The sequence below is a fragment of the Tachypleus tridentatus genome, chromosome 6 (genome assembly GCF_004210375.1).
Source record: "Tachypleus tridentatus isolate NWPU-2018 chromosome 6, ASM421037v1, whole genome shotgun sequence".
Lineage (NCBI taxonomy): Eukaryota > Metazoa > Arthropoda > Merostomata > Xiphosura > Limulidae > Tachypleus > Tachypleus tridentatus.
In genome coordinates, this window is record NC_134830.1 from 102,685,732 (window position 1) to 102,713,371 (window position 27,640).

A 27,640-nucleotide genomic window follows, 5' to 3' on the forward strand; every position below is an offset into this window, starting at 1 on the left:
ACTGGTTTATTGGATGTCCTTGTTTTTTGTTAGATAAGACCTTTGGATGAGAGTATCATTCAGACTAATGCCACAATAGATTCAAGAATAAGATGGCAAAGAGCTATAGATGCAGTTACTCCAGCTGGATTAAAGTGATGGATCGGGATATCAATTCAGATGAGTACAGGAGTCAACTCTTATAAAAAATTTTGTGGCTGTTTCACACTATGTTTATCACACTGTATACGTTGATATGTGGATGTGAGAGTGGTCTTTTGGTCGATGTTAGGGTAGCTCAAATTTTATTGACCTTACCATGTATAAGGTACTTCATGGAAAACCACTTGGTACATACATTATTCAAACAATTGCTGTATGGATACTCTGGAAATAGGTACATGAAACTAATATTGTTCATAATAGAAGTGGTTGATGCCTTCTACATCAATAACTCTTCAGAAATGATGCTATGTACATCAGTTTACACTCTGTACATGAGAGAGGACAATCCAATGAAAATGTTTACAGTAAACTAGCTTTAAGTACAGGTGTGAATGTTATCTTTATAATAGCAAGATACACATCAGTAAGAAGTGGTTTAACTAGATGTGTAACTACTAAAACACGGTTATTTAAGAAAGTTACCCAAACCAAAAGTCTGAAATGGACATCAAATTACAAAAAAATGATATGAACAAGGATGAAGGAGGGTGCTCATCACAAGTAGATTGAAAATCGTATTGTTCAGGTATGTTCAACAACAGTAGAACAACGAATGGAGTGTGTGTTTTTACAGCAAAACAGAATCGAGGAGAATTGAACCCTGGATTTTAGCGTTGTAACTCCGAAGACTTATCGCTGTCTCAGCAGAAGACAAAACGAATGACATCGTAGTCACTTACAGTGAAGCTGCATCTGACCCTGTGTTGTTGAAGATCAACCCAAACTGCTGATATGTAGAAGCAGATTCTTATTCATCATGACATTCCCTCAGTAACAATACCAGATTAATCTTCGAGTGAGACAGTAATCACGAGCATGCGTAAACGATATTTGACTGGAAAAAGAAGCCCATAGAACGCTCATAACCATGACTTAGCCTACGTAAACTCTCGATATGAATATTATTAAGCTATGTGAAATTTATGTCAGTTGAGAAGGTTAAATGATGCACAAACACTTGCCTGAATTGAGAGAAGTAATAAGAGACATTGGAACAATACTTAACAATCAGATGTTGATAAACTAATGGTAACATCGAAGACAATTTCTACTACTGTATTTCAAGCAAATACTTGTGCATTATACAGTATATTCACTTCTATTTTGTATTTTCTGTAATAAAATTTGTAAGAACGATAAATTGACTAGTTTGTTGGAAATAACTGTTCTTTGTGACTGCTTTACATATTATAACTGTACATTTTCAATGTTATATTTATGTATACATATATATATATATATATATATATGAAAAATCGTTGATAATGAGAAAGAAGAAATAGAAGTGTATAACTCTTATCTTGCGTTTCCTTTATAAAGGGTTTGTTGATGTATACTTTCATTTAATAGATTTAATTAATCAGAAAATGTAAATATGTATATATAGAAAAATAGTTTTTCTCGCATGTGAAATAAAAGAGGACATAGATAAAATTATTTCGTGATTAGAGATGTAATGGTACAATATTAATTTAACAGTATATCATCTGAAGCATTCCCTTTAATCTGACTCACTGGCTCAACTGTTACTCTGAAGCCTTACAACGCTAAAATCCTAGTTTCTATACCCGTATTGGATGCAGCACAGATAGCCTATTAACACATTAGGAAATGTTACTACAAAGTAATACACTTTGTTTTTAACAACAAACAAGGAAAATAACATTTAATTCGTACAAGAAAACACTTCAAGTTTATGAAAAGTTCCTACTTCGAAGATTCACGGATGTTTTTCGTAGAATAAGAATTAAGTGCATAATGTAACAGGAATTACAGTAATTATTTTTATAGATTATTAATTTCATTGCTATAGGTTACGTATTAGTTTTGCTTGTTTCATATAACCACTCAAAATTATACAAGGACGACAAGTATTGTTGTCCTTAACTTGCACCTAATAGACTAGAAGGATTTCATTGCTTAAATTTTGTGCCATGCTACGCGAAGACTATGTGCTATAGCCACTCTAACATTGAAATGACAGACAAGAATAAAGGGGGGTTAACACTGACCACTTCCACTTCTCAGACTTGATCATCATTTATAATTCACCTACTGCCACAAAGCACAGATTGCACTTTTGTGCATATTGGACCACTATCTATAAACCCATAGATTCACATACCGACATACTAAACATTAGCTTACGCCCAGACCGAAATGCACGATAGAAAAAAAATAACAAGAGAAATTAAAGAAACTTTATTTACATAAAACTCAAGATGATATAACTGATTGCAATCGGAATATACTAGATCCAGAGGCAGCTTTAAAATTCTAACAAATAACAAGTGCTCATATGGTATAATGTTAAAAAAGCGTGGAATTAAATATAATACAATAACAATTTCGTTAAAGATTTGATTACTGGATAGTATTTTACGGACATTAGGCAAAGCGTCAAATTTCATACATAAAAACGAGTGGAAAATGTACATAATTTAGTAGGTTCTCAAAATTGTTTTAAATCTGAAAACAAAAACTCGCCCCTTCTAATAGTTCTGTTTATAAACATTCGAAACTTCGTTTTGAAAACTCCAATTTGTAATATTAGTTCGTCTTATGGTAGTTACTTTAACAGCAACACTTAGGTAACAAATTGATCAATTAGACGTTACACCAGAAGAAATAACTTACGCTTTCGCTGGTTTTTTTTTTATATAATATAGTTACAAAATATCAGATATATAATGGTTGGTTCTAAAGATTTCAAATATTTTGTTCATTTAGCCCCGACATTTAAACGAATAGATTAAGATAGTTTCATACACAATTCTTATAAGTATTTCTGATATAATTGAGTTACAGCATATGTAAATAATGCTTTCTGTAAGTTGTGGATTTCATTAATTCGTAATTTCTAATGTAGCTAGGAAACGTTTAATTGAGTTGGGCTTAAAACATGTCGCTAATTTTTTTATTTTTTTTTAAAGACCGGGAGATACTGTCAATACTGTTTAACAGAAGCCAGTTTTCACAGCTCTAACTAGATAATATTTGAAATCGAATTATGATAAATGATCTTAATATGAGTGTCAAATATCCGTATTATTTATCGCTAAACTGTAGTATTAAATTTTGGCTTTATTTATATTATTACTCAATTCCAAATGGCCTTCAGTGAAGTACATCTTTTATTAATTTATCTTTTAACTTTAACGTTTTTAATGATGCTAGATTTCATTTAATAAAAATTTGCTAAGTATTATTATTATTATATTAAATCTATTATAAAGAGTAATCTTATTGAAGTGAAATACATCACACGATATTGGTATTGGGCTTTTATTATACGAGCTTATACGCGTATAGTAAGTTGAAATTTTGATTACTTTTTAAATTCTCCGAGCCAAAGGAAGAATGTATTTCAATACACTTTCAATAAGAAAAGTTTATGATACAATATCACACTATAGTACTATTTTGTAAGCATTGTCAATTTCAAGAAAACTACATAAAGTTTCCGTACTCTGCTTATTTAATGCTGCCAGTCAACTTAAAAAAAAATAATTAATACCAACTCTTAAAAAATAATCAGAATAAGACTTAAGATATTTGTGGCTGTTTCATTAAAATGTTTATCATAATTTCTAACAATTACAAACTGAGCTATATTTCTGATCTTGTATGTTACGTGTAAACTTATTACCATTAATTTCATTTAGAAGCCATATTGCCATACTTTCAGAAACCTGAGAATTGAAAGTGAACCCATTCTAACTTTTTTTGTTACTCGTACACGTGTATTTTTTTATTACAAACAAAATAAAACTGTCTCACAGGTAATCATACCAAAAATATTAATATGAATAAATAACTTATTTTCTGACATATATGACCCAACTATATAGAAATCTGTACTGGACTCATTTGAATTTGATTCTTATACTGTTTCGTACCCGGTCAAGCAAAATATTTTGTTTTTTCTTACAAGAAAATAGAATTATGAATTTTGTGCAAGGAGTAAGGATCTCTGAGAAGTTGACCAAACCAGATTGTAATAGTTTTACATGCCTCTTTGCGAAATATATATTGATATTACTAAGAGTTTAGATGATTTTTTAAACAACTTTTATATCAAGCTTCATTTATTACTTAAATTTCTCGTAAAATCAGAAACTAAATAATATGCCTTTAGACATATTAAAGACTAGATTTACCTATGACACGTGCTTTTCTAGTTAATTATGAGAATCACTGAAGTAAACTATTTTTGCCCAAAAAAAGAACAAAAACAGATTGCGTGTTTTTTAGCGTATATCAACATATTTAAAGCAAAATATTATAAACAAGAAACTTACGATAACATGTATACACTGCACTTGTATATCTTACATATGAGAAAAACTGGTTTGATACAAGCATGACACATTTTCTTATTCAAAAACATTTTAATTACTCTATATGACTAAACGATGTGTAAAAATACACCCTAAAAGTCTGCAATTATCAACAAACATTTTTTTTTTGTTTCTCAATGACATGACAATTGTATTAAAATGCACTATACAGGGAAGTCGTAACAGCAAAAATTCAAAAGTCGAAAAATCAATCATTATAAAAACTTAATGTAAAACATCTTAAACTTAATTTAAAACGTGGGTGATAACAATCGTAAATGAAACTTACTTAAAATATTATACTTGATTTCTACACAAGTGTTACCTCATAGTAAAAAGAAAATGTTTAACGAACTATACAGATTCCCTTCAACCAAATGGAAGACTTATCATTGTAACTAAAATATTATTACATGAAAGCCTTCTTAGAATAGTTGCTGCTGTTGTTGTTGTTGTTGTTGTTTTATTTAAGAGATGCGCTATATACGATTGATTTATTCAATATTGAAGATACCTGTACTTTAGTTTACAACAATGCTAACATTTTTTTAATTTGAGGTGTTGATAAAAATATTTCACATTATATCTAACACTAGCACTTTTTCTTTAAGGGTAAATTACTCTTGGCTTTTTCTGCGTTTGATTTGGCAGTGTTTTTCTTTGTTTCGTTTAGATTAATATGCGTTTTCCTTGTAGCAGTAGAGGATGCAGATCTTGATAAATTACTTTTTGGCAACGCGGAAACATTCACTTTTGAGTTTTTTAAAACATCAGGTTTTGAAGTCACGGTTGAGAATCTGTTAAACGTAGAACCTCCAGTTCTGTTTTGATTTGCTTTACGGACAGAAGGACGTACTGGATTTTCGGGGGCGAAGTGATTTCCACGTGGTAATTTCTTTGAAGAGGCAACTTGATTTGCCAAGATTGGGGAGGATTTTTTTCCGCTCGTGTTACATTTTCTTTCCGAAGATTTTACGTTTGCTTCGGATTTTTTCTTAACTTTTAAGGAACTTGGAATTTCTTTATTAGTTGAGTTTTTTAACTGATGATTTAAATACGTTAAAGCTTTTGATGTTGTATCAGAATGTCCTTGACTCAACTGAAACTTCGTGTCTAGCTTGTTGAAACTTTTCCGGGTTTTTCCTCTTGTTTCAAAACTCTTTGATGAAGTTTGAGACATCGGTGGCCTGTTTGGAATACTACCCTTTTTATCTTGTTTAGGTTTAGTTTTATTTATGTTAGAACTATTTAAGTGTGCGGTAGTATTGGCTTTGGGCTTTGTAATACTTTGAACTTTTATTTTATCTTTATGGCATGTTATATCAATACGTTTTGGCCGCTGTTCATTTGTTTTAGATGTTTCGGGATCGTTTTCTATTTTCGGTGTTTTAAATCTTTCTTTTGAAGCTTTGGTTTCATAAACACTGTCTGAAGAATTATAGCTCTTTGTTAAGCTACAATTTGAGGCCACGGTATTGCTGCAGTTCATCCTTGTTTTATCGTTTTCCAATGATAAACCTTTCTTACCTTCTCGGAAGACGGTTTTTTTTCCGTTAATGCTGAAATCAACATCTTCGTTTTTCATCAGATTAGAACGATTGTTTTCCTTACGAATGGTTTGCGAATGTTTAGTACCACTGGAATGGTTGAATTTAGAAGGTAGCTCAGACTTTTGAGTAAGAGCATGGTTAAACTGAGGTCTATTTACTTTCGAAGAGAATTTAGACATTGTTCTTTCCGTAAAAGTAGGATGAGAAGTTGATTTTTTCAAAGCAATATTATATTCGTTTGTTTCTGTACCTTTTTCAGTAATGTTGGTATTTGTTGTTATACTAGAAGCAGGTGGCCTTTGGGAGAGTCTACTAGAATTAGATCTAGGTAGCTCAGACCCAGGATTAAAGCTAGATTTTAACTTTTGAGTTTGTAAATCATTCACTCTTTGGCTACGATAACTTGGAGAATCTTGTGTGTTAACCTGGCAACCCAAAAGTGGGGTTTTTGCCTTTTGTCGAGGTACTACTTTATCTTTTGTTTCCTTTAATCTTAAAGGTGGCTTCAAACTTGTACGTTTCATTGTTTGTAGGTCACCATTTGAATATTTATCTTTCGCATTTCTGAAACTTTGGAAAGGTTTAGATTTTACAGAATATTTTATAGATTCTCCAACTGTTTGCCTGTGCTGAGATAACCTACTAAATCCTTTTTCCCTTTCTGCAATCTTTAAATGATATGTTTCACCTGTTTCTGGTTCCTTAGTATCATCAAAGTCAGAATTTTCACATCTTCGAAAACTCTGATTTGAAATACTTCCTATTGACTCTTTATCATTAACTCCACCAGCATTAAGAATGTCTGTACATTCTGTGGAGTTAAGTTGCACTTTTGTACTTTGATGAAGAACTTTAAAATTATCCTTTTTCATTGTACTTGGTCCTTCAGATACGTTTTTAGTTGAAAAATCTTTAATATCTTGATACAGTTCATTTTGACGGTCAGAACCTGGTACGTTATTTATACATTCATTGCTTAAATTGTCGTCAGATCTCCCTAAATATTTACCTTGTGTACTTATGTCGGCAATAACGTCATCAATTTGTTTATTGACAAAACTCAGTTTTCCACTTTTCTGATTACCAATATTTGTACTTTTTGAGTTATCAGATACTCCAGCCTGCTTTTCAGACCGCTCCTCTTCCCTGTTCCCCGAATAGTGTATTTCACTTTGAGAAATGGGACACAGTAACTGTTTCGTAGCAGAAAAGTCGCATTTATTTTCGAAACCTTCTTCTACTGGACCAGACTTTAACATATTTGAAGAAAGAGAGTTTTCTAAAGAAACACTATCCTTTGCGTGTTGGTCGGGGTTCTGCAGAAGCGAGAACGATTCGATCAAAGTACAAGAGGATGTACTTTCGAAGTGAACCGATTTTGTTTCTAATTGTGTCATACAAGAGGTGTTGGAATATTCGAAATCAACTTCAACTAAAGATTCCTCTGTAGTGATCGTCTCCGTTTCCTTAATCCCGATTTCTTCTCTGAAAAAATTGTTTTCCATTTCTTGAGTTCGAATTCGTCCCTCTTGTTTCTCTACAGGCTCACTGGAGTACGGCATATTGAATGTACCTTTTTGAAACGTCGATTTATCGTTTACACAAGGACTGGGAATTCCTATGTCATCATTTATAATATGAGCTTCTATTGTACGAGTTTCATTTGTAGAACATTCTGTCATACTGTAGTATAGTTTACTGTCGGGTGTTAAATATGTTCCATTTCTTATTGTATCATTTAGCTGTTTCCCCATTGTTTTGGGGGATAACTGAAATTGAGCATCATTACCATTTCTATTAATGTCCTGCACAGTTTTTTCTGCATTTATTTCTTTGGAAAACATTTTATCTTCACTTATTATTTCTTCCGCAAATCCTGCAGGATTTGTTTGTGGGTTCTGCTCTTTTTCCTCTTCCTCAGAGGTTTCCAAGCAAGGAACTGAAAAAATAACACGATCTCGTTCGTTCATTTCTGCTAACAGTAAACTTTTGCGTCTCTTTTTCAGTGATTTACGGAAAAGGGATTGTCTATCAAAAGAAGTATCTTCGCTACAACTCATAGAACTGTATCCTGTCGATTCCTGGTCAGAACTGTCAGGCAAGATTGAGGAAACATCATCTTCATTTTCGGAAAATATTTCACTTCGTCGGTTTCTCCGTTTAAATGAATCACATGAAATAGCAGAGAGTTCACTGGACTCTGAATTATCCCAGCAAGTACTTAAGGAACTAATAGAACTCGTTCTTGATAGTGCTACGCTACTGGAGTCATCAGAATTATTCCGTAGACGTGGCGTACGAACTTGAAAATCAGGCAATCCATCATCCAGGAGTGTGCCGACAATGTTAGTTAAGGTTTCGTTTCCACAAAGTGTGGGGGAACGATAACGTGATGACACTAAAAATAAAAATAAACAAATTCAGAACATTTAATTCATTTGTATATTACAGGTCTCGACATTTGGAACATGTAACTGTTATCTATATATTCTCAAAGAGGAACATTTCCCGAGTTCTTAATAAGCGTTTAAACAAACATGCAACAGTCAAAAAGAGAAACCTTTTTTTCCACCTTATTAAAAGAAATTAAAGATTTAATAAATTAGTGCTGCATTAATTTACAATGATGAATATCCCTGTTATATGCAAGCATTTTTGTTTGTATAAGTATAATATGTAATAAAGTCTTTTATAATAGTGAGGTACAAAATAAAGTAGAAACTATCAAGTTGAACGCTTATATGTCATGGATTTATATTATATAATAGCAAAGGTTTTCAGACAAATGTTACTTGAGATCCGCTTTGGAAATTGCTTATTTACTAGCCTATATATCTAATACAAAGAGTAATATTTTAGCTTTAACAGGCGGATCTTTCAGATGTGAGAATGAGTCATCTCGAGGCCCGTATGCTTGTATTAGTTTACATGACAAGTAATCATTTGATTTTCGTATGTTGTTTACATAGAATTTATCCAAGCTTTCCTGGATCAAATGTTCGACAGTAATATGTCTCACCGGGCATGCTTTGTTTTCTGCGATTATCCTGCTCCTTCATTTGCTTGCGTCTCATTTCAGCTTTCAATTCTTGTTCGCGGCGCAGTCTGTTCTCCTGTCAAAAAATATGTCGCTTTATTTTCTATGCTTTAATAAAATCCAAACAAACTTTTTTTAATTTCGTAAACTGTGAAGTTTAAGAAACAAACAAACTTTTCGCGAATCTTAAAAATCGTGACTAAGGGCTAATGACTTTAAAACATTAGAAACAATAAATACAGCATTGGTGTCTATTATTATATTATCTGTTTATCGATTTTTGTCATCTTGTAGAACATTCACAAGTAACGACAATAAGAAAAGCATCATCATTAACAGACAAATTAAAGGACAACTCAAACATATTATAATTATAGCAAAAAGAACACTCAAAACAAAATACTTAATAATCACAATGAAAAACAACTAGCAAGAAAACAACAATATGATTTTTAACAAGTTAGTTACCTGAATGACTCCCCTAAATGTATAACAAAAACTACGGAACACTGTGAAACATTCATCAAAATTAAAGGTTGCAGCGTCTTCACACAAAAACTCTGCTAATTCGTCTTTTAATTTCTCCAGTTCCTCAGCTTGTTTAGTAACTGTTTCGATTTTCTTCTTTGCTTCCTGGAAAGAAATCAACATTTTTTTACAAGAAAGAACACGAGATTTTCAGGTAGATTTAACACACACACACACACACACAATGTTTACAACGAAAACTGTTGAACTAATGCAAAGCGGTCAAACAAATACAGTACGAACTGGGTTAAAATATGTATATAGTGAGAACTGTTACATCACAACAATGACAATATTCTTCTAAATGCAACATCCGTTGTGCAAATACAACGTGCGACAACTATTTTAAAACACAGCGAAAATTGTTATACAAGTAACATGTGAGCTGCAATACCACTATACGAAAAAAACGAACTATTAAACGAAAGTGCAGGCCAGGTGAAGGTTACATTATAGTCTAGTGAGGTCCGGCGTGGCCAAGTGGTTAAGGCACTCGACTCGTAACCTGAGGGTCGCGGGTTCGAATCCTCGTCACACCGAACATGCTCGCACTTTCAGCTCTGGGGGCGTAATAATGTAACAGCCAATCCCACCATTCGTTGGTAAAAGAGTAGACCAAGAATTGGCGGTGGGTGATGATGACTAGCTGCCTTCTCTCTAGTCTTACACTGCTAAATTAGGGACGGTTAGCGCAGATAGCCCTTGTGTAGCTTTGTGTGAAATTCAAAACAAAACAAACATAGAGTCTAGACTTTAGGGTATCGGGACAACGAATAGCAGGATTAAAAGTTTCGAGATACGATACACTACTGGCCATGCTCCACAAGTGACAGTTGTGGAGAAGTTATAAAACGCTCAGTTTCGTTAGTCAGTTAAGAACAGCCACAGTTCAAAAGTAGATACAGCTATTCTTGATCTCTGATCCGGTTGTTTAACCAAGATAACAACACGAATATACCAACTATTGATATACAACGATAATCATTGTTTAGATAAATATAGCAATGTGAACTTGTCGAATACGGTTTAATCAACTTGAAATGATTCGTGATGTGTCAAAACGTTATTTCGATTTTAAAATGTGTATAGATTTTATAATTCAAGTACTGGCTAAATATGAATCAGTCATTGTAGATTGTCATTAGGGTTACTAATGGGATGTCTCCAGTTTACTATTTCACTACAAGGGATATACATACAGTTCACGCACTTCGAATTATTATTGGCACATTTAGGACAAAAACAAACGTTATTTATATTGTTGACCAATAGAATATTAATTCTACAACTGAATTTCGTTTTTAAATTCCATTAATCATTTGAGAGATTTGTTTGTCACACATTGCATATTCATACTTTCAAAATAGACCAACTTACAATAAGTGAAAAGTTTTTAACTCACACGCAAGTTAATGCTTTTTGATAAAAATATTAAAATAGAAAAATGTTATTCAAATGATCAAGTTCAATGTACCTGAATAAATTTATACTTGTGTGTTTTATTTGTTTTTGTGGTCTTTCTTGAAGTTCGCACAAAGCTATACGAGGGCTACCTGCGCTAGCTATCCATAATTTAACAGCGTAAGACGAAACAATGAATAATGCAATTACTGCATATTATAACGCTCCCACAGTTGAAAGGGCGAGCATGTTTGGTGTGACAGGGATTCGAATCAGCGATCCTCAGATGACGAGTCGACCGCCCTAACCACCTGGCCATGCCGTGCTATATGTGCTTTCAGGCTTTATATTGTCACTGGCACATTTCAATAAACGTAACTTCCATAAACTTCGTGTATCGCATGGATACATCTACTAGTGCGATTTTTGATTACCGTTTTTTTTTTTCCCATGGGGATATTATTGAAATGCATCCTTAATACTATCTCAAAAGTATATCTGCAAATGAGACTGTTTCTTTAGCACATTATTTTCAGGAAAACAAATTTTCATATGCTTGGAACTGAACATTTATATTTAATTTCTATATACAAAATTAGACTCAAAAATCACATGCTATATCCAAATATCAGTACTTTGAAAATGTTTTATGAATTTAGTTGCATTTCATATGTTTACTTACGTTAATAAAACTTTCCATTTGGTTTTTTAAATCCTGCTGAGCGGTTAGAAGTTGCTTAGAAAGCGAGTTTGTTCGATCGTTCAAGCTTTTGATGTCTGCCTTTAATACTTCGAGAGAAAATCTACAATGAAAGTTTTATACAAGAACTTCAACCTATCTTGTTCAGAAATAATCACTTATCAGTTTACAATAAATGTTTTTATAAATATATAGTTATAATGGTCACATTATTTAATACACGTGTTGTTGTTGTTCCCTTCAAATAGATAAAGCGACAGGCGGAGACAGGTAATATCGTCTAAAGCTCCATCTGGTTTTGAAAGGCTTATTTTACATCATGCTGTTAAATATTCCATCCTAGGAATGTCTTATTTATAAAAGTGGGATTTTTTAAAGGAACATACATGTATCCAAGGTCCCTCTTTTGGAAAACATCTTTTCAGCATTTGTTGTTAATAGCTCATGATGTTAAATACTTCTATGAATGCAAAAAATTTGCTAATAATCGGTATTAAACATGGTTGTGTTTCCGACAAACGAACTACCTTACGCAAACAAAAACAAAAAAAATCAATAAAAACTTCAGATTGAAAGTAAAGTTGTAAAAAAATACAATGTATTTAATCATTACTCCTTCTACATGCGTTTTGTTTCTGTAGTCATATCTGTTGAGTTTGTAGTGTAAGCTTTACCAAGTTACAAGGTAATCCAAATACTGAAAACATCTTTTAAAAGTATCGATTTGAGACGGGTGATTAAGTAATAAAGATAAGAATTTAGTTATATTTAACCATTAGACTACACACACAAAAATATAAAGTATATTTATAATTAAATACCTCAAATGATGCTTTATGTTAATGATTCACGTACTTTTCTGTACCATCCAATATGCAAAATACTGTTAATAATCTCAAAAAGAAACTGAAAACACCTTCTTATACATAGATAATTTATACTCAACAAGTCACATACATTGCTACGTCTGTAATCAGCTAAAGATACAATATTTTGTTAAAATAGACACAAATAACTGGCGTAATGCTTCTGTTATTAATCATACTTACTTTGCTGTGTTTTCTAAGTTTTTCATTTCGTCAGGCAGTTTTAAAAGTTCTGTTTTCTTCCATTCTGCTTGCTGATGTTAAAACATAATAATATAAATACTTCAGCATACATATAGTAGTGAAGTGCCGTTTATGACATTTTTATGCCGAAAAACAAATATTATTGAGCCCCGAAAACTGGAACTTGTTTTAAGTATTCTGATAATAGCAGCTTTGTCATGGTTAATAACCTATACGATCACCTCAGCCTAATTATTAATTAGTATATTAGTAAAAACACTAAGGATGGACACCAGTAAGCAAAAAAAGCAATATACAAGTTAAAATTAACGAACGTAATGGACACAATAGACTTGGTAATACCGCTTTGTCTACACTCAGTATGCCACAGGAGGTCATTGTAAAGTTTCGTATATTTATACAAGTTAATACCTTAGGGTTATACGTTTCCTTAATACCTAACTGATAACATACTCTGTCAATAAGCATAGAAGTTAGGAAAGCTCAAAAATCCCCTCTTGAAAAAATAATCAAATAGTTGATTTACGTTATAACGTGCAACAGATTAGCAATAAGAATGTAGGATAAACACTAGTTAGTAATTGTCATCTAATTATATAAAGATACTAATAAATAAATAAATAAATAAATAGACTTAGATGATCGCGTGGGTTAACGGCCATGGCAACGGTTGATGTCTAATCATCACAACTGTACTTAAGTATTCGATAACAGAATGTTTTTTATTTCTGACATTTTACAATACAAAGTTTAAATAAACAATACTGTAACTTATCCCTAGGAAAAAGATTTATTATAAGCCTACAAATGCTTTTTAATAAAAATGATCCCTTATATATAGTAATTAATTGAAGTGTTTATTAAAAAGAATATTAAATTTTCGACTTAACAGTATATATTTTACTTAGTCTTTGAGAGACTAAGTGTTACGAGAATTGTTAAAATTTTCGAAACCATAGATACCAGGGGTAGCCAAACCACGGCTCGCAAGCCACACGCGGCTCTTTGACATATAAAATTCGGCTTGCGGAAATATGTTGGCTGAGCTCCTTTATGCATCACACCTAATATAAAAGGTAAATAAAAAAATTTCAAGCTTTATAATTATTTACCGGGTACATACTGGAAGTCTACTGGATTAAACGTAAGTTTAATGTTCATGGTGAGTATTTAATAATTTAAACCTAATTTTAATCTAGAATTGAATCAGGGATTAAAAATATATTTCGGGTCAGCAAGGATTGCAGAGGAATTATGCTGGAGAATCAGTAATCATTTAAGTCAGTGATGACGATGTTAGTTTTATTGGGCGTGACTTGCGATCGCGTGATTGTGACTGTGTTGCGGGCAGTGATATTAGCAGAGTGTTAGTGTGATACTGGGCGCTGTAGTTTGGTTGCGTTGGGCATGTTAAAGCTTATTGTTTCTTTTCATTTTAATTTTTTAGAAGTGTCCGTGAAAATTTTTATGAAGGAAGATGGCATCATCAAATTGTGAGAAGCGAAAGTATGAAGATGAAAACAGAAATTTTAAGCCGGAGGGGGAGGAAGATTTTGCATTCACCGTTAAAAGAGGTAAACCTTTGTTTCTTATCTGCAATGTGTTACTCAGCCATTACAGATCCACTAACTTGAAACACCACTATGACACAAATTACAAAAACTTTTCGTCCGATTATCCACCTAAATCAGAATTACGGAAAAATAAGTTAACTGTGTTAAAATCATTACTAAATAGCCATCAGACACTGTTGACAACGTTCAGTAAAGACGTTGATACAACGACTAAAGCTAGTTTTATTATATCATGGAATATTGCTTGTGCTAAACACTCATATTCTGATGGTGAATTTGTTAAGAAGAATATAGCTGAAGTTGTTGCAGATTTAGATCCAAATAACACAAAACTTCAGCGATTAATAGCACAAATACTACCTTCACGCTACACTACAGAGAGACGCATCACCCAGATCAGTGCTGATGTTACAGGCAAAAAGAGTTAAAGAATTCCCTTGCATTCAGCTTAGCCTTTAACGAATCTACAGACATACAAGATAACCTACAACTGTCGGTATTTGTTCGTTACATTTCCTCTGATGTAGCTGTTAAAAAAAAGATGTTGGATTTAGTAGCACTAAAAGAAACAACTCGTGGTATTGACATCTAAAATGCGCTTAACAGAGCCTTAACAAATGCTGATATTCCATTGGATAAACTCGTCAGTGTTGCAACAGATGAAGCACCTGCAATGGTGGGGGAAAATGCAGGATTAATTGCACTTATGAAAACTGATCCCAGTTTTCCAGAGTTTCTACCTGTTCATTGCATTATTCATCGTGAATACCCAGCAGCCAGATACTTTAAGTATGAAGATATTATGAAATTTGTTCTTGAATTTGTTAATTTCATACGCTTAAATGAGAAGACTTACCGACAGTTCAAAAATTTTATTGAAGAACTGGAGTATGAAGATAAACCCAGTGATGTCTCTTTATACTGCATTGTGAAGTGGCTGTCAACCAGCAATATCTTAAATAGCTTTGTAAATCTGTTGGAACCTATTATTATTTTTCTTGAATAAAAGAAAAAAATCTATCCTCGACTGGGAAATGATGAATGGATCATCTACAAACTCTCAACTTGGCACTCCAAGGGAAGGATAAGATTGTTTAGAATCTTACTCATACAATTTTCAGCTTTCAGAATAGAATAAGATCTTTTCAAAGGGACATTGGGAAAGTGACTGAAATTTTTTAACAATCTCAAACGAAGAGTAAATACATTTCCTGATATTGAAATAAAAGACCACAAACTGAAATAACACAAAGATAAATTACAAAGACTGCTTGATAATTTCCTAGACAGGTTTGAGGACTTGCAGAAGCTATAGCCCTGCTTCGTCTTTCTTGTAAATCTATTCATGGTTTATGTGATCAATGATGGTTGTCCAATTGTCGAATCTCTGGTTGCAGAATCATCTGCTGTGGAAATGGAACTAAGAGAACTGCAGGAGGACCTGGATCTAAATATGATCCATAAATTCTATTCTATAACTGAGTTCTGAAAGCAAGTTCCAGAAATAAAATATCCTGAACTGAAGAAATCCAGTGTGCGACTCATCTTAACTTTCAGCACAGCATACTGCTGTGAATCACCGTACTCTGTAATGAAGTTTGTGAAGTCAAAGCTTCGTGCAATCCTTACAAATCAACAACTGACGGAGCTAATTCATACAGCCTTGACAACATATCAGCCGGAATTTCAACGACTCACAACCTAGAGGGAAACTCACAAGACCTCTACTAGCAGAAAATAGCCTAATAAATTGTATCAATGTCAGAAAATTATTATAAGACTAAAATTTTGTATCTGATTAAAATATTTCAAATTTTACTGTTTTACATATTTTTCCCCATGTTTGAACCAGATATTTACAAAGACAATTAAATATTATTTAAAATATCTGTTTCTACCCCTTTTATTTTTACTTTTTGCAGTTTCATTTAATGTTAATTAAATGCAAATTTGCATATTTTTCTTAGATGTTTCCATAGTTCATTACCGTATTAAGTACGTTCATTATAGATAAAACAATAATCAGCCAGGATTTTAATAACATTTGGTGTGTGTGTGTGTGTGTGTGTGTGTGTGTATTTTGTGATCATTGAAACTAATACAAATTAACAGTTTAAAAACTACATACATTAATAAATATTATTACATACATGTATTTGTTAATATTTATATAAACTTTATGTAAAACATTGTATGTAACAATAAAAACGTGTGTGTGTGTAATAGGTGTTTGTCTTGTGGCTCTCAGACATTTGAAGTTTATCGTATGTGGCTCTTACGTTAAGCAAGTTTGGCCACCCCCTATATGTATATATATACCATACCATAATGATAAAACAACATGGCCCGGCATGGCTAGATGGTTAAGGCACTCGACTCGCAGTCTGAGGATCGCGAGTTCGAATCCCCATCACACCAAACATGCTCGCCCTTTCAGCCGTGGGGGCGTTATATAGTGACCGTCAATCCTACTATTCGTTGGTAAAAGAGTAACCCAAGAGGTGGCGGTGGGTGGTGAAACTAAGCTACCTTCACTCTAGTCTTACATTGCTAAATAAGGGACGGATAGCGCAGATAATCCTCGTGTAGTTTTGCGCGAAATTCAAAAACACTTGCGTGAAACACTCACTAATGCGACGAAGTGAACAAGATTCATTCCTGGTTTAGTTGATTTGATGTCGGTCAGGTTTAATAATGACATTATCTTGAAACCAGCTGCATTTCCTGCATACTTTCCCTACAAAAAAAAAAAGAAAAAAAAAAGAGAAGTGAAACTTTGGAGTTAACGTTTTCATAATAAACAAGAAACGCTGCACTAATTAAAAAGATCCCAGGGTAGAAGCTATAATGTGGGATATAAAATGTACTCTAGGTTTTGGAGATGACTGAGGAAATAGGACTCCCATTTTAACCTCCATTCGCCAGTCTCACATAAAGAAATAACACGAAGTAGCAGCAATATATATAGAATATAAATTAGGAGTGAGATGTCGATGCTCAAGCCCATAAAGTTACACATCTATATCACCCTTCGCTGCCTGCAGACAGTTATGGAAAGGTGAGTGCTCTTCAAAGTAAAGAATAAAAAAAAATAATTGAAAAATAGAAAAATAAAGCACTATTATATGGGGGTAAGTTAAAAACTTACCTTTTGAAGTTAGCATTTCAGCCCCCATTATGGTAGAAAAGCACTATATGATTACCCAATGAACAAATTATACCAGTATGAAGAGTCCCATCCAGTTATTTAAATAAATTAGTATCGCACACAAACTCACACACGTGTTTTTTCAGACGATCACATTAAAATAACTGAATATAAATACACAGTTGATAAACAGGTAAGTAAAATATCAATAAAAAATGTATAAACAAACACAAGTTGTTTGTAGCCAGAACTCTATTAACGTGGTTAATAACCAAATGTAGAGGAAATCGTGAAAGATAGAATTTCAAATAAAGAACTAAGCCTAAGTACACACTTAATAATGAACTTAAAAATATAGATAGGCACCATAGTTACCATTGATAATGTTTGAATTATTTTCGTTAACTCACATGATAATGTTAATATCAAATATCTAGTAACCATGATCTCTAAAACTTTGTCTTATCCTAACACATTGCGAAAAGTACGTCAGAATTGCATACGTAAAGGATTCTGGTTCTTACTGTTTGAAAAATGAAACGTATGTACGCATGCGCGCGCGCGTGTATATATAGAAAGATCAATTAAAAAACGCTGTTCTTTTTTTTTTAGTTCATGTCGCAACAAGGGAATGCAAATGGTGGAGGTACATTTTCGGACCATCTAACAACAGTGTTGATATGAAGAAAGTTAACCTACTGGTGTCTAAAGAGATGAAAGGTTTGGACCACTTTCTAAAGCGTTTAGACAATTTTTTTGCTTAAAAGGAATAGAATTAGAGACTGGTGATACGATGGTGTAATGTTCGATCTATGATTCTGAATTTCCTGGGTGCTGTTATTATCAAATTAAGGCAGTTACTTCTGATCATGGTTAAGGCACAAATATTTTGTATGTGAATCTGGTGCAAAACCAGACCGTTGTTGTGAGTATACAAATGGTAAACTATAATCCTATACAGTGTAAAAAAAAATATTCAGCACAAACTAGATTAGGTCTGAAAACAGTGGGATGCATACAGTAATTTCCAGAAGGACATAATAATACTTTTATATGTGCAAGTGATGTTGTGGTGTTCTGAAGGTGTGGTCTAGTGTAGTGTTTCCCAAAGTGGGAGCAGTAAAACTTTTCCTGGGAGGGGCGCTACAAATGGGCCGAACACAAAGATAAAAATATCTTGAATTAATTAAATTACAGGATAGCTTTATATTAAAAAAAAGCCTTGCATAAAATTAAGCGTATATTTAACTATTTTTTGGAATTAGCAAATCACATTTTAAAGCATTTTTATGGGTTGGGATGCCTCAAACCTTTTTTATTCACATTAAGAATGTATCAAATTAAACAGGATAGGGAACTATTAGTCGATTGCAATGTTACTGTCTGCTGCAGCAATAGAACTTTCACACAAGACAAACTGATTTCTGTCCAGAAAACAACTTGTACTAGTTCAAATAGTTATTTGTTCTGGAGATATAATTACCACAAATGTAATCTTTATTCGTCGACATTAGGTTATTCAACTCTCAGTTGGAATGATCATCAGCAAAATGTCGAAAGCAGCAATATTCCTCAGAGCACCAGAGAAGTTACATGTACTAAAATCAAACAAGTTTTTAAGGATTTAATAGCACAGCTTTTGGAAATACAAATTTTAAGTTACATTAAAAAGCCACCCCTCCTTCCATCTAATCATTTTTAGTATATACGTGCGTATAATGAAACTGACACAAACTTCCCTAGTGGTAATGTACATACACTACTAATACAGCAGATGTGTATACAAATTTATGTTCCCATGAGGTTGTACTCTCGTATTCTACTCTGAATAGATACTCTGCCAGAAGCTTCATTAAGAGAGAGACTCTCAACACAGTGAATTATTACTGTTTATCACTCGATATTTTTACTGATATAGAAAGATGTTTTTGGAATATTCTACTTGTCAACTCTACCTAAATACCTGTAGAAAATTCATCGATTTATGTCCCTGCAGTCAACACACCATCCTTTTGTGTAAAAGTTCGATGTTAAATCGGATTTTAATGTCATGGGATTTAAGTTTAGAAAGACATTTTCATATATGTATGAAATACCCGAGAATAAATGGGTGGAAACTGTTGCTTATTGTTTAAAGGGAGGGCCCCTAGAATGGTGGAAGGCTTTTGAATCAGAAGTGGCTTTCGAACACTTGAGCAGAAGTTAAAGAAATATTGACTAATTTGTACTCAACGATGTCAAAGAATATCAAATTGGCTAATGAACTCTTTGGTAGAAAGTACCACCCTATTACATTGAAGTCAGATGAGACGTTTATTTAAAAAACTGCAAAAAATTATAAATTATGGAACCCTGGAACTACAGAAAGAGTTTATATCATCATAATTGCACCCTTCTTTACGAGAACACTTGGAATGATACTTTGTTGTATCTATTGCTGATGTGTTCAAATTTAGTAAACAATACGAGCATCGCTGGAACAATAAACAAGAATCTTTTAATAGTAAAGAGGTTTAAACTGCATCACAATAGACGTGTGTGGTGCTATACTAGTAATAGAATACATTGTTACAAGAAAATAAAATATGTAAACAGGGAACAAGAGAACGAGGAACAGGATTCGGAAAACGAGTGTAGTGATCAAAGGAGTACCATGAGAGTAAAACCCTTAACTATTCAGCAACAACTAAAATGGATCTGAAACACCTAACCGTAAATGTTAATGGCGTCAAAAAAGTAGTGGATCATATAGATACTAGATCGGATTATTCTCAACTAAATGAAAATACATGATAACAAACCAAGATAAATGGAATGATGAGCTACCAATCATTCGGATATTTTAAAGCAAAACTATTAGTAACAAATAGTATTGCGAACTAAAGTTCTATCGTCGTCAAAGATTTGACTATCTTATTGGGCTAGTCTTTAATCAGCAAAACGAAGTAACACTCAACTTCTTCACAAACGTTCTTGAATTAATTGTGCCATCTGTTAGTCATGACTAAACTGAAACTATAATGATTGAAGAAATGCAATGTTTACATTAAAAAAGTAAACACTAAACAATTAGAGCAATTTGTATTGAAATATGCTGATAATTATAATAATAAACCTGGCCTGTAACTACGACTGAAATTCCAGTATTTACTAAACCTTATCAGTATTCTTCTACCAAATTATAAGTGCTACTTGATAAAGTGGGTGAAATGTTCTATGATGGCTTAATTGAACTCTAATTCTCTTGGGCTTCTCCAGGAGTTATTGTCAAGGATAAAACTTTTTTTTTTAGTTAGGTGCTGACTAAAGGAAGTTGGATCAAGTTTCGAAATCTGATTGCTATCCATTATCTCATATAAGTTATATTATGAATGCTTTATCAAGGGCAGTCTCTATCAATACGTTAGACTTATCCAGTTGATATTGACAGATACATGTTAAAACGAACGATCGATACAAAACAACTTTCATAACAGACTTTATCAATTTAAATAAATGTCTTTTTGGTCTTAAAAATATATTTGCCACCTTACAAAGACTTATGGATGTTCCAAGGCTTATACTGATGATATAGTGTTTTCATTCGCATTTGAACAACACTTGAAAGATATTGAACTGGTTTTCTATAAGCTACATACAGCTAATTGTACTGTAAAAGTTTCTAAAAGCACATTTTCTCAATCAGACGTATATTCAGGATTTAAACTCTCATAAAAGATAAAGTTTAAGCTGTTACAGACTTCCCAACTCTAAGTAACTGCTAAAATTTAATCGCATTCTTGGGTATGCGTGCCTAGTACAATCAGTTTATTCCAAACCTTATTACAGTTGATGAACCTTTGTATCAGTTATGAAGGAAGTATATTAGGTGGAAAGGGACTCCCGTAGTGCGAGGATACGTTCCAGAAATTAAAGCAGGTACTATGAGAGTCCCTTGTCTTGCAACTTTCAAGTAAAGATGAACACTATTTTTTTGTACACTGATACATAAAATATTGGATTGGGAGTAGTAAGGTATCAGAATGATGTCATAGCTTGTGCCTGTAGAAATAAACTACACTATTGCAGAGATAGAATGTCTCGCCATATTCTGGGCTGTAGAAAAACTTAAGATATACATAGATGGAGAAGAATTCACAGATATAATTGACCACAATGCCTTGAAATGGTTAGTTAACTGGTCGACTGATGTGTTGGTCACTAAAATTACAACACTTAAAATTTGAAATATTAGAGAGAAAAGAGAAAAGGAACCAGTTACCCGATACCCTTTCTACACATTATATTGACTCTTCACTCTCAGAAGAAACTCTAGACTTGAAGATCAGTAAGCTATCACCCAAGTTTTCTGCTATTGTCAATATTAACACTGGAGAACAAATGGCTAAAAATGACGAATATAAACATATATACTTTTATTTGAAATCTGGACTATTACCAGACGATTGTAATATAACTTTAGAAACTAAGTAAATCCAAACAATCCATTTTAATAACAATGTTCTTTATTACACAAAAAAATTGTTAACAATGGTGAATTAAGTCCAGTTATTCTCAAAACATTGAGACTCGCAATGTTAATCGAACTCTATGATCAACCTATGGCTGGCCATCTAGGTGTTTGAAAAACAATAGACAAGGTATCCAGACGCAGTTATTGGTCTGGTATAGTAAAGGGTACAAATGTGTGTTGTAATTCCATTTTTGTCAAACCACTAAGTTTGATCAGAACCAGCCAGCTGGATTCATGCAAAGAATTAAACTGATGGAATCTGTTAACATAAAAGGAGTAAAATATCATAGGACTTTATCCTAAGTTTAGAACCATTTTTTGGCTGTGACAGATTAATTCTACAGATGGGTTGAATTATACCCTCTCAAACATATAATCGTGAAAGTGATTCTTAAAAAAAATAATTAATGAATTCCTGTGTAGATATGGCATTCCTAATACTTTAATCTGATAATGGCTTGCAATTTTTATTTCACTTAATAAATGAAACTTAAATTATGGGAATTAAACACATCTTCACAACTCCATGTCATCCTTAGTCTAACATTACTGAAAGAATAAATAGAAATACTAGTAGAATTATAGTTGCTTATATTGAAAACAGTTATCGAATTTGGTATAATCAATCATTTTCTGAATTTTATTTAGTCATTAAAACACCCATTGATGAATCCACACAAACTTCACTTGGAATGCGAGATGATCTTTTCTTGTGGCCGACTGAAGAAGTATCCAACACCACAAAACACTAATAAACGAACAGCAGAATTACAAGATATCTTACAGAAGGTGAGATAGAACTTGCAACAGGCTCAGAAGCAACAGCGACAAGCTTACAACTATAAGGGAGACAGACATGTTTAAAGTAGGTGTAAAATAGGTCACATCCCTTGTCTTCCCTAACATTCGTCATCGCTCCGAGGTGGAATGAGCCTTCAAAACTACGAAGCATGTTACTTCATTAATGCATGAATTACAATATCCTAGATCAGACACAGTTACTGTTATTCATCTCTTGATATTGATATAGAAACGTATTTTTGGAATACTGTAGTGGTTTCATTTCTATTTTTTAGAATACATTTCTTCTGTCTGGTTCTATTTTCTGATTTGCGATTTCAAATTATAATTACATTATTAATGTATATTATATATTATTTCTTAACATTTGTGTGAATCCCTAGGCAGGTGTCGTTATTGTTCAATAAATTGTTTTCTGTTGTCGAGCTGTTGTTAACTTTAGACCATGTGACGGATTTACTATTATATATCTATTTTAAATATCGATGTTTGTGTGCAAGTTATTTATATTTAAAAATGTACGTAACTTATACTTTAAATTTTATTTGCGAAATTTCCGCCTATTCTTTGAAGTTGCGTGCGTATGTACTGCTGACATACTGTTTCCAGTGCAGGTTATCACTTACGTTTCAATACTTTTCGGGAAAACATCCATCGTACACTTTACACATCGAGCACGACTGATATTTTTTGTAACAAGTTCTTGTATTATCCATCCAATCACTTGTTTATAAGACAATTAAACATGACTTACTTTAAAAATAGGAGTTGAATCAAGTAGATGTTCCGAATTTTTCTATTCTGTAGCTATACATTTTTTAGTTTAGAAAATGTTCGCCATCCAATTTACTTGTGATACCCGAAACCAAAGAGGAACACGGCAGTAAATCATCTAGTTGAACTGATCTTGAAAGGCAGTATCGTTTTTAAGTAAGATGGTATAAACACATTAAAGCCTTTTGCAAAAAAACGAAAGAGGAAAAACTCCTTATTTTTACGTAGTGTACATGCAAATGAATATGAAAATATGTTCAAAGCATTTTCTTTGCAATGAATTGACCAATATCTGGAAACACTGTAAAGCATTTGTTGATCCAAACTACTCAAATTAGCTTCTGTCAAGTCAAACTTAATAATAATAGTAAAGTTAATGATGTTTTCGATACTCGGTAAAGCATATAAGAGTTTGGTAACATACCATTAGTCACTACTTTTAGATGCTAAGGGAGTTTACACTTAAGAAGATTGCAGCAATAGGATATTCCTCACATATGTTCATAAAATTCGAATGATTTTTCACGTATCAGGCTTCACTAAGAACACGAGAATGGTACGTCAGAGTATCAGTGATGAATCTTTGAAAATAAAACCAGAAAATCATGTACACATAAAATTGAATATTCTTTGTCAAAGAGAAGGTATGAGGAGAAATTAGTAGTAAGTTATGGGCTTACAGTGTTAAAATACAAAGTTCGATTTCTAGCAGTAGGCAGATTGAAGATTATTCGCTGTATAGTTTCCACTAAAAAAAACGGCAACTACCTTGAGATTCTCGTGATGACTTGTTCAAAGCGATTGCTGAACAAATAAAGAAAGATTTTAGCAGGAACAAACCAGGCCATGCAGCAAAACCCTAGCAACCAACTGCATTCAAGGCCATACTGTTCACACCTATAAATAGATCTGCTAGACCAAGTACAATTATACCACAATATATCCAGTGCCTACTGCCTCTGGTAAGGCTGGCGACTTTTACAAGCTTAAATACCATGAACAGTTGTCATAAGAGCCCACTGAAAGGATGTGGTATCACTAAACAGTACAAAGGCAATAATCATTGGATATACGAAGGCTGACCTGACAATTGGATAAATAACTCTTAGAAAATTTCTCCGATACTCAAGAAATAAGCAGGAGAACCAATAGAATCTAGATTAAGTAACCTACTAGTGATACTACCTCAAACAATCTGTCTTAGACAACTCCAATCATCATCTCAAGGGGCTGAACAGTCATGGTGGGGTAGTGGATGCAGGATGGACAGATTATGGCTAACAAGTTAGCGCTTAAATTTTTTGTCAGTATGTTTTGGAGCACCACTGTGGAAGACCAACCATACTGGCTGATAGCTGATGGTGAAAAACTGTCATCTAAAACGAATGTAGTATTATTCGTCAAGAAGTCCTTCAGAGAGTTTTATATTATCCTAAAATTGCAAGTGAAATGTAGCAATTTGTGAGAATCCTCAATGCTTAATTGTCTCAGTTATTGTAGTCTAAACATGTTAGTTATGGTATGTCATACGAGTACTTCACCTTGTTTAATCATAAGATGATTTATCCGTATATTTATAGCAATTAAATATTTAAGTTATTTCTACATGTTGCATAAAAATAAGCTGAAAGATAATAGAAAGAATTTAAAAACGAATACAAGAAGCTCACCAAATTTTTATACTATAAAAAAAAAAAAACTTTGTACAGAATGACGGCTGAATTTGGCGCGTACGATACATCGATGTTCGACGCTAAATCAAAAACGCTGAGCACAGTTTTGCCCGACAAACAGATAATGTTATATTCGGTATATTTTCAGTTCATACATTATGCATATTTGTTAATGACGCAGATAATATAGTTTTGACAAGTAATTAACGTTTAAGATACGACTATTTTGCTATGTTCAAATATTCAATATAAATATTGTAACAAATTTTGAACTTTGAACTATTAAAATAAAATATTCACAGTATTGTATAAATTTAACACAAACTTTTCTTAGTTATAGTTTTTCACCGTATATGTATTGCATAACTTTTAGTCACGTGAACTTTTATTACCTGCTGTTTTATCAGGTGGATATTAATGACCAAGTCCGAGTGTGTGTATGTGTTTTCTTATAGCAAAGCCACATCAGGCTATCTGCTGAGCCTACCGAGGGAACTCGAAACCCTGATTTTAGCGTGGTAAATCCACACTCTTACCGCTGTGCCAGCGGGGGACGATCAAGTCTGATGCGACTGATTCGTTTTAGTTTCACAGAATGGAACTAACTATTTACGTTAAGGTCGCAATTTATTTACTATAAATAACCATTAAAATGAAAATAAAAAAATATATTTTTCGCACTTGATAAAATTTGTTTAAACGAAAAAATATCTGTATAAATTTCACACGAACTTTTACGAAAATATTTACTTATAAACAAACACAGGTTGAAAGTCTGTCATATGTTTATCAAAAGGTATTAAACTAACTTTTGACCATTTAAAATACTCATGTTAGAGAATGTCTATTGGAACTATTTCACACACGATTAATGAGAAATTAAATTTAAAAAAAAATTAAAAAATGCACTAAATTGCACAAAAAAATATTTTGCTCGTATACTGTGCTTATTAAAATCTATAATATTTCACACATAAACAAAATCCAACTTACTGCATTCAGAAAATTTCCAGCAACAAGCACCATAAACAGGATTTCGTGCAGGTTCTGGCACTCTTTGATTTCTAGTACAAAATAAAGATTACTTTGGTTTGTCAGAATTGAAAGCATAATTTAAAAATATTTGTGTCATAAAAATAACTTCATAGCTATTATTTAAGTAAAACGTTTGTTCATTTACGACTTTACATAACTGGCTTGATAACCATCAGAACATTTTTACATTCAATATCCATAGCAGAGCCTCTGTGAATTTATTATAAAAACTAATTTTCTATTAATTAGAAATCGTCTTGCAGTCAGATGTTAGCTATACGTCTGTGGTTCGATTTGATCATCATGTTACAGCATCTGATGTCATATAAAAAAAAACAAGAAGTTTAAAGCGAGCAGTGAGAAAAAATTTAACCATTTAATAACAATTAGTTTTATAGTTTAATAAAAAGTGGATATATCACACTTACCTTGAGCCGCAAATTTCATTGTTTCTAACCCTTCCTTTATAGACGCAAAGATCGAATCAAACTCTTCTTTCAGCAATAAACTTTCGATTCTAAGTTTATACCTGTTGTTGAAAAAACAACAACAACAAAGTAAAGATCTAACATATATTTGTTACGTTATTAAGAACCTAAAATATCGTATAATGATTAAAATATTCCTTGGTATTCCTACTTTGAATATACACAGATACAAATTGTTTTAAGACTGAGAAACCTTTGTACTGTTTTGCATTTAAAAACGTATTTTCTTTAATATTTTATTCTGAACCAAGTGAACAATAGTCTCCATGCTTAAAGCAACATTTTTTTGTAGTTTTTGTAGTCTAACATATCGATCGAAGTTTGCTCCAGCAGGAAAGGAAATACATTATAAATCGATACGTTTCGGTATGTGATCATTCGACAGTAAGAACGGCGTTCACAAAATTGTACGTAGTACAATTACACAAGTAAAACTATCGTAAAATAATAAAATTACTAAGAATTTTATCTTTAATATTGGCCATCCGAGAAATATGTTAAACACTGCTTTAAATACTTATTAAACCAAACAATAAATCACATTGCATTATATAAAAGTATCTAAACACAAATATCTATTCAGTACAGTATTCGATAGTGAATTTTAGCAATTCAGATTTCAATACCGATTGGTTTGTTTGTTGTGTTGAATTTCGCGCAACTCATCACCAACATTTAATGTTAATTTAATCCAATAATGGAATTGACTGTCACATAATAAAGCTCCCACGCATAAAAAGCATGTTCTAATGTAATCTATTAAAAGGTGTTTTTTTTTCGGTGAATAAATTTACAATTTCAATG

General features: G+C 32.6%; 2 protein-coding genes across 3 annotated transcripts in view; one reads left to right on the forward strand and one right to left on the reverse strand.

Moving 5' to 3' along the window:
- Positions 1–2,168: 2,168 nt before the first annotated feature.
- LOC143253210 (uncharacterized) overlaps positions 2,169–27,640 on the reverse strand; it is a 95,053-nt gene continuing 69,581 nt past the window's right edge. Inside the window, exons 8-15 of one of the 2 annotated variants that reach the window (XM_076506674.1) lie at positions 26,777–26,877; positions 26,307–26,377; positions 17,034–17,141; positions 12,810–12,880; positions 11,743–11,863; positions 9,600–9,764; positions 9,114–9,207; positions 2,171–8,492 (exon numbers count right to left, since the gene is read on the reverse strand). In XM_076506674.1, coding sequence (XP_076362789.1) covers positions 5,137–8,492; positions 9,114–9,207; positions 9,600–9,764; positions 11,743–11,863; positions 12,810–12,880; positions 17,034–17,141; positions 26,307–26,377; positions 26,777–26,877 — 4,087 coding nt within the window. In that variant the 3' untranslated portion in view covers positions 2,171–5,136. Of the gene's footprint in view, positions 8,493–9,113; positions 9,208–9,599; positions 9,765–11,742; positions 11,864–12,809; positions 12,881–17,033; positions 17,142–26,306; positions 26,378–26,776; positions 26,878–27,640 lie in introns of both variants that reach the window. The other variant, XM_076506675.1, reaches the window with a different exon arrangement.
- Positions 14,171–27,384, forward strand: LOC143253213 (uncharacterized). Its single transcript, XM_076506678.1, has 3 exons — positions 14,171–14,404; positions 18,165–18,272; positions 22,714–27,384. Exons 1-3 carry the CDS (start codon positions 14,308–14,310, stop codon positions 22,815–22,817), a joined length of 309 nt encoding a protein of 102 aa, XP_076362793.1. The 5' UTR covers positions 14,171–14,307; the 3' UTR covers positions 22,818–27,384.